The 8,878-nt window shown below is 38.8% G+C and overlaps 1 protein-coding gene across 1 annotated transcript; it reads left to right on the top strand.

The window, feature by feature from the left end:
- Positions 1–1,666: 1,666 nt before the first annotated feature.
- Positions 1,667–8,878, top strand: LOC108437636. The gene is made up of 6 exons (XM_037533685.1): positions 1,667–2,012; positions 4,086–4,181; positions 4,819–4,851; positions 7,236–7,274; positions 7,375–7,422; positions 8,725–8,878. The coding sequence occupies exons 1-6, from the start codon at positions 1,667–1,669 to the stop codon at positions 8,787–8,789; spliced, it is 627 nt and encodes a 208-aa protein (XP_037389582.1). The 3' UTR covers positions 8,790–8,878.

The following is an 8,878-nucleotide window of genomic DNA, read 5'->3' as shown; positions in this document are numbered from 1 at the left end:
ACCCTAATAGTACTAAACACAAACCACGAATGTGCAGAAAATGTGAAGAGTCCAATCCTGGTGGCAGGTCCGTGCTAAAGTATGTGGAGAGAGATTACTGTAACAAACAAAATTGAACCCACACCCCCAAGAGACAACATCTGTTGCTTTGACAGAAAATAAACACCCAAGTTAAAAAACACCACATTCCTGTCTGATATGGAAATTAGGCCATATCAGTGGAAGAACTGCTTGATGAAGGAGCAACAGATGAACTGCTTACACTGCACAATGTATGCAAAAGGTAGCCAATTACTAAAAGTTCAGACCAATCAATAAAGTGGATTAACACCCCACCTTTCTGAAAGTTAATCTTCCGCCTTCTGTCGCTCCTCTTGAGAGTTTGAGATACTCCATGTTGAAGGGGATTCCCAGTCCACTCCTTGAAGAATCCCAAGGTTATATCAGAACTGAAACATATTTAGACACATTCAGTAGAATTTTGAGAAGTACTAGTTATTAATACATTTCAGCACATAAAGCCAGAACAGCACTTGCTTGTGTGAGGAAATTCCCCTCCTCTACTTTTTATAACACATTTTTTTTTAGTATTTCGATGAAGGTCGTGGTTCCTTTAATGTTGGGTAGAAATAAAACTGACCTTCAGCAGAAGAACACTCTGTAATGTTGACTGTGCTTTGGACTTTCCCCAAGCAAATCTGTCTTTGCGAGTGTGTTGTAAGAGAACTCAAAGAGAACTCACTGAAGTGTGTGTTGTCTGAGAATGTGAGTGAATTGTCCACTGTTGTGATCATAATGTCATCAGTATAATGTTGATTTTGAGACCTAAACATTGAGCTGGACCTTCTTTTTGAGTCTGTGCGTGACAATAATAAATGTAAAGACATTATGACTTGATTTGAAAAACTCCTGACTCTACACACAGGGGTGCCTCCCAGCAGCACATACACACCAGATTTAGTGCCTTTTCTCCTGACTCAGTAATGTTACTTCTGTTTAATTAAAGAAAAAAATCGTATGTAGTGCAGCTTCAAATGTTTTGTGATTTGTCCTGACTGTGAAAAATAAATAACTTGCACTTTGCTGTTTTGACTGGAAATGATATAAATGAAATGTGGACTTTTGCACTCTACTGTGTGTTTCTTGGTACAAGTGAATTTGGGATTAAAGTTATTAAATAAAAGTGTTGATCCAGAATGACTTTAATCAGCTGTTTGTAAATCACTGTTTATCACCTCTAGTGACTTTTCAGATAAACTCCCTGAGCATAAAGTGTTAACTCAGCACAATGTCTTGTATGTTATTTCAGGGTGTGAAAATAGAGCATGTACTTTTTTTGTGAATGAATGTAGGAGCAGCTTCCGAGTATCTATGGATTGTTATTTTAGCTTTTTTCAGGAAGTGATGTTAAGAGCAGTCTCTCACCATCACTGCATTTTCTCAGGCTGTTTTTCAGATACTGCAGTGTTAAGCAGGTGAAACACGCAATGGTTCTGCTCTTTGAGCTGAGATTCTTTGGTTTGTGGATGCTTTGGTGGTGCTGTTTGGTTACAGGTGAGCTGAATTCTCATAAACATCTACATTAGCTGTTTCTTCGTGATGGTTGGGTGGTTTTCATGGCTGATGATGGTTTTCATGCTTTCACACAGGATCTGGAGGATGTCAAATGCAGTACGTTGGCAGAAGCAGCGTAACCACTGATCTGCAGTCTGATGTTCTGCTGCCGTGTAACTTTAAAGCGACCCTCCTCAGATCAAACAAGACTGCAGATATAGCAGCAGTGTGGAGTCACAGGACTATACCAGCAGATAATCTAGTGGAGATCAGTCTGCAGGGTGAAGAAATGTTCTGGAATAACAGTGATAAACGTATTAAGACGTTCACCAAGCTCTCAGAATCTGGAAACTTCTCCATCCTCCTCCGTAATGTACAGCAGTCTGATCTGGGCCTCTACCGCTGTGAGCTTCATGAGGGAATCAACTGCAGCATCGCCTATCAGGAGGTGCAGCTTGGTAAGTTTTCACATTTCCATTCATGTACATTATATCTATGTCTGGCTGTGCCTCTGGAACAAAATAGTATTTCCCTAATTCTGGTTTACATCCCCAATTCCAATGAAATCCTTTTCAATCTATATTCAATTGAATACACTACAAAGACAAGATATTTAATGTTCAAACGGATAAACTTTTTTTTAAACAATAAAACTCATTTTTTAAAACTCATTTTAAATTTGATGCCTGCAACACATTCCAAAGAAGTTGGGACAGGAGCGTGTTCACCACTGTGTTACATCACCTTTCCTTTTAACATCACTCAGTAAGCGTTTGGGAACTGAGGACACTAATTGTTGAAGCTTTGTAGGTGGAATTCTTTCTTGTACAACTTCAGTTGCTCAACAGTCTCCGTTGTTGTATTTTGTGCTTCATAATGTGCCACACAGTTTCAATGGGAGACAGGTCTGGACTGCAGACAGGCCAGTATAGTACCTGCACTCTTTTACTACGAAGCCACGCTGTTGTAACACGTGCAGAATGTGGCTTGGCATCGTCTTGCTGAAATAAGCAGGAACGTCCCTGAAAAAGACGTTGCTTGGATGGCAGCGTATGTTGCTCCAAAATCTGTATGTACCTTTCAGCATTAATGGTGCCTTCACAGTTGTGTCAGTTACCCATGTCATGGGCACTAACACACCTCCACACCATCAGAGATGCTGGCTTTTGAACTTTGCTCTGATAACAATCTGGACAGTCCTTTTCCTCTTTGGCCCGGAGGACACAACATCCATGATTTCCAAAAACAATTCTCGTCAGACCACAGGACACTTTTCCACTTTGCGTCAGTCCATCTCAGATGAGCTCGGGCCCAGAGAAGCCGGCGGTGTTTCTGGGTGTTGTTGATATATGGCTTTCACTTTGCATGGCAGAGTTTTAACTTGCACTTGTAGATGGAGCAACGAACTGTGTTCACTGACAGTGGTTTTCTGAAGTGTTCCTGAGCCCATGTGATAATATCCATTACAGAATGATGTGGGTTTTTAATGCAGTGCTGCCTGAGGCATCGAAGGTCACGGGCATTCAGTGTTGGTTTTAAACTGCCGCTTACTTGCAGAGATTTCTCCAGATTCTCTGAATCTTTTGATGATATTATGGACTGTAGATGATGAAATCCCTAAATTCCTTGCAATTGAGAAACTTTGTTCTTAAACTGTTGGACTATTTGCTCATGCAGCTGTTCACAAAGTGGTGAACCTCACCCCGTCCTTGATTGTGAATGACTCAGCCTTTCAGGGATGCTCCCTTTATACCCAATCATGACACTCACCTGTTTCCAATTAACCTGTTCACCTGTGGAATGTTTTTTGAGCATTCCTCAACTTTCCCAGGCTTTTGTTGCCCCTGTCCCAACGTGTTGCAGGCATCAAATTCAAAATGAGTGAATATTTGCAAAAAAACAAAGTTTATCCATTTGAACATTAAATATCTTGTCTTTGTAGTGTATTGAATATAGATTGAAAAGGATTTGTTTTTATTTATATTTTACACAACTTCACTGGAATTGGGGTTGTAAATCTTTATTGGATATTGGTTCCATATGGCAACAATTACTTTCTTAGTTTTTAGTAGAAGGATGGACAGAAACACCTGTGGATTTTTTCAGATATCAAGATGGAGCTTGATTTCCTCCTCTTTCTCGAAGATAAAAGATTTTTTGGAAACTGAATTTTTATTTATCTTTTCTGTTCCTCATAGTTAATCTCAGTATCTCATCTGTGTGACCATAGATAGGGGACATACTGATGATACATATCCAAACTAATCAAGATAATTATTTCAAACATTTCTGTAAAAAAAACTAAACGAAACAACACATGCATATACGGCTGTTTTGTCTGTTATGTTTCATGTATGGCTGATGAATGTCACTGTGTCCTATGGCAGTGTTTATGTATTGCAGCGTATTCAATTGCTGCATACGGTTGCCATATGGTAACAAAAAGCAAAGTAAAATCTTTCTCCCACTTTTGTCATTAATCACACATTTTACTGATTTTCATTTTAATTCCATTTTTCATTTATCCACAGGTGTTTCTGAATACCAGAAAACCATCATAGCAGGAACATCAGGAGCAGTAGTATTACTACTGTTACCAGTATGTATTTGCTGCACAGGGATTAAAGGTGAGACTTTAAATATACAGTTTATTATTTTAAACCACACCAAATATGACCTGTCTATTTTGTTTTGATGCCATAATAATATGTCTAATAAGTAGGTGTGTTCATAAGAGATCAGTCTTGAGCAGCTTAAATGCCTCAAAGGTCTTACTACTGACATGTGTTCCCAGCTGAAACAGTAGAATTCTGAATGCTGGTTTAAATTAGTTCAAGCTGGTTCATGCTGGTCTATTAATTGAACAGCATACCAGCATCCATGCTGGTGCTGGTTTAACTGGTCACTCAGCATGTTCATATCGCTGTTGTCAGAAGAAAACCTTGTATCTCCAAAATGTGAACTTTACAGGAGAAGGGAAAAACCTACTTTACTTTTCATGTAAGTCAATGGAACCAGACTTTTTCCGAAGCAATTTTGTGCCATTTCTTTTGGTCCATTCATCATGACATTGACAGAGAATGTAGAGGGCCACAGGCATTTTCAAACCATGACAAAAACTGAAAAATGGAGATATGAGGTTTTCTTCTGACTGCAGCAACATACTGGTTATGCAGGATTGTCTAGCAGTTCAGTGTCAAACTAAATTTTGAAGGTTAAATGACAACAGAGCTCTCAATGGAAGTTATTTTGTGTGTTTTACAGGAAGATTCTGTATGAGACAAGAGGGTGTTCAAGGTAAACTATGTGTCATGTAAAGTTGTAAAGTTACAGTGTTGTAGTACACGTTTACTGCTTTACAGCTTGTATAAGTGTTTGGTCACCCCCTTTAGTTCATCCATCAGTAGAAAGGGATCACCACAGAACCACTGGAGCCCATTCTCAGTATACCAGTGACATGTGGCATCATAGTTGTGTAGTGCTGGTTTCAGTGTATTAGACACAGAAATGCTAATGGAGTTTTTAAACACCTTACCATCACTGCTGGGTTGAGTGGACGTGTGGTTAGAAACTGGTGAAACTGGCTTCTGAGGCTAACACAAAACATTTTTTAACAAAGGTGATATAAAGTAGAGGTGAGATATTTTCCAATCCCAATGGACCTCAACTGCTCATGTCTGACTTTCTGAGATGTGTGTTGGGCTCGGTTTAGGGTTAAATTTTAGGGTGGACTTGATACAGCCCACTTTCAACTTTAAGATGCCATCGAATCGAACTGTGTTTGCACTGGCAGAGTTGAATTAGTAGTTTGGTACATGGAACTAACATACCATGAATCTCAAACACTGAGGTTGTCTTCTCCTTCATAAATCCTACATTTGTATTTGGGGGATGGGCCAATTCTCAAAATCTTTAATTGGTACATAATGGTCTTGACTCAAAATTTACCCCCCCGAAAAATTACATACACCAGCCCACATTCTAGTCCAGCAGGTACTGTAAAGAATGAAATGACAACGGTGGAGCAGCAGCAATGAAAATGGCAGACTATGTGCAGAAATGTACTGTTCCAGGCTGTGAAGGGGTTGTTGGTACTTTTCATACCCTTTCCAAGGAACCTAACTATCCATGGGCATAATTGATGTTAATCTTTAAACAAGACTGAAGTTGGCTTCCTATTTTCCAGCTTCTCGATTGAGCATTCTGTTCCACCTTAAATGCTAAAACTTGTACAGGTGCTAGAATATATCTGCAGCAACATTTAAGATTAAACAGAAAATTCACAAAGAAAGTTGAGAATGAAGCCAACTATAGCTCCTACATATTTACCAGCATCCCAGACAATTTTAATTCAAAGTTGTTATTTTGCACATTTCACTCCGGACAGTTTCTCAAACCTTTGACAATATTAAGCAGCTTCGCTCAGAGTTTGACACTGAAGACACTGAAAAGAGGGCCAGTTCAACTTTAGCATCTAAACATCAACCACAACCTGTAGGTAGTAGCCATGCTGTGTGATTTTGTCTAGTTTTTTACGGTTGAAACCAGATCACCTTAAACTGAAAGTTTCATAGTGAGCCAACAGCTTTAATTTACTTTACATTATTGTTGAGATGGAAAGTAAATAGCTAGTACAGGTAATGTGAGCTACTAGCAAGCTTCAAGTAACTAGCATAGCTAATTAAATAGTATGATGGCAGCTTATTTACACAGAGGTCCATTTTATTTTCCTGCCTGTGTCTATTTCAACACGTTGCTTCTTTCTGAGCTGTTATGGTGCCTCACTGTAAACCATCCAATCAGAGCAGAGCTCATCAGATTATTCATGACTCACCAAAAAAGGGAAACAGCTTGTTTTATTCTAAGTAAAACCACATTGGAGCATTTTTGACCTCGACCAAAGTGACATACAACCCCAATTCCAATGAAGTTGGGACGTTGTGTAAAACATAAATAAAAACAGAATACGATGATTTGAGGTGGAAATCCTTTTCCACCTATATTCAACTGAATACACTACAAAGCCAAGATATTTACTGTTTCAAACTTTATTGTTTTTTGAAAATATTCACTCATTTTGAATTTGATGCCTGCAACACGTTCCAAAGAAGTTGGGACAGGGGCATGTTTACCACTGTGTTACATTACCTTTTCTTTTAACTGAGCTGAGGACACTAATTATTGAAGCTTTGTAGGTGGAATTCTTCCCCATTCTTTCTTGATGTACAACTTCATTTGATCAACAGTCTGGGGTCTCTGTTGTCGTATTTTGCGCTTGGGGTTGTATCTTCTATGCAGACATCAGAGAACAAAAATACTAAATGAATGCATTCTATGGCACCTTTAACAAATTCCCCCCACTGCTTTAGTTTTACCGTTTACTTTACTCTTCATGACTTTCACTATTTGAAATGATTCTTGGGTCTGGCATGCTGGAGTCCCCCACTCAGCATTAAGGTCCTTGCTTGATACAAAATGGGACAGTGAATTGATTCAGGAAAGTACTTTAATAGTGGAGCCAAAAATATGTTTGATTTCTTTGGCCAAATATATTCTACGTTCAACTATGTCAGCAGACCCTTTATATACAAACATTTATTTTCATCAGAGTAAGTCAATTTATTTTTCCATGCTGTGTATCATACCAACATGACCAACAGTGTGATTTTTCCTGATCTAAGCTTCAGGCAAAAGAGACACAAAAGAAGAGACGATTTATGGTAAAACACAACTCACAATACACTGAATAATTTATAACACAATTAACAATTTACAATTCAATGCTGGAATGAAAGATGTTATTCGGTTTCTCCTGCTCAGAGAATGACATGGAGCTCAGATCAATGAAGAGTGCCTGCAGAGGTTGCTGTGAGTATTTCAATAGAACTGATATGATTGTAAGATGACTGTATCTGGTAGGTGTGGTCTACTATTGTGATCAATAAGATGAACGTTTTAGCTAAAAACTAGGGCTGTTGAAATGAATGAGATAATAAAGTATTAATGCAGTCTAATGCACTGCAAAAAAAATTGTTCATTAACACAGATACTTTTTGATTCTGTGACTTGTAGGTCAAGCTGCTAATTATATATGTGCCAAGCCAGCCCTCAAGTGAATCAGACAGAATTTGCTCTGAACTCTTTGAATCGTGAATGGTGGAGAGAGGCCTCTTGCATTTTTTTTGCCAGACGACTCGCTCAACAGCACTAAGGCTGTGTGTAGTTATTGTCAGGCTGAGTTTAGTCACCACCAAAGTACATCCAGCATATGATATCACATGCAAGCCAAACACACAGCTAAGACCAACAGTGTTAGCCCTGCTATATAACAGGCCTCACTCAACAGTGTTTTACAGAAAACAATGGACACGTCAGCCTGGGGTTGGGGACACGTCAGCCTGGGGTTGGGGACACGTCAACCTGGGCCCCAACATGGGGTTGGTTGGCATGTACAGTGCTGACATATATTGACATTACATGCTGACATGTGCCAACCAACCTCATCAACATAAAAACTCTAGCATTACATACCAATGGCATTCCAAGCATATAGCAAAACCTAACTGATTGAACCTTCTACTAACAAATATGACTAAATTTCCAGCACACGCACATTTTCTAGGCTGTTTATCCTGCTGGGTTATAGGGACAGCTGGAGCTCATCCTAGCAGTCATTGGCTGAAAGGATAGAAAAACCCTGGACAGGTTGCCAGTCCACTGCAGGGTGGTTAAAAAAAAGAAAAATTATTCCCACCTTAACAGATTATAATATTCAGAGCTCTTGACAAAATGAACGTTGGTCAAGAGGGCAGTCATTTTAAAAGTTAAATTTTTTGTACTGACCAGAAATGAACACTGTGCCAACCAACCCCATTTCCACTACAGTTTCCTAAGTCATTTTAAAATCTTCTACAGCTTCAGCACATCAAGCATTTCTTGATTTTTTATTTATATGTCCTACCAATTATTTGAAACCGGTAAAGTTGTACAGGACTAACATATTAGGATCTTTTTAATATTTGCTTTTATATTACTGAAAACATAGATTCAAACTTTTGAACAGCGATTCCAAACTTTTCAATGCTACTGTATTTCAACTCACTTTAACCTGTAATGATGAAAACGCTGTTGAGCTGCCAAACTAACTCTGCTCTCTCTCTCCTTTCCTAGGTCAAAATACAACACAAGAAAACCCAATCTATGTCAACTGTGAGAGAAATAAGACGTGGCTGTGAAGAAACTGTAAATTCAGGCTTTATAAAGCTCAATAACATCAAACAGCTTTTTATGTATGTCACGATTGGCCCCTCCCAGTCCTGTCCAT

The sequence above is a fragment of the Pygocentrus nattereri genome, chromosome 23, assembly GCF_015220715.1.
Source record: "Pygocentrus nattereri isolate fPygNat1 chromosome 23, fPygNat1.pri, whole genome shotgun sequence".
Taxonomy (NCBI): domain Eukaryota; kingdom Metazoa; phylum Chordata; class Actinopteri; order Characiformes; family Serrasalmidae; genus Pygocentrus; species Pygocentrus nattereri.
The sequence above is the reverse complement of the archived record's forward strand: the minus strand, read 5'-3'. Positions and strand labels throughout refer to the sequence as shown.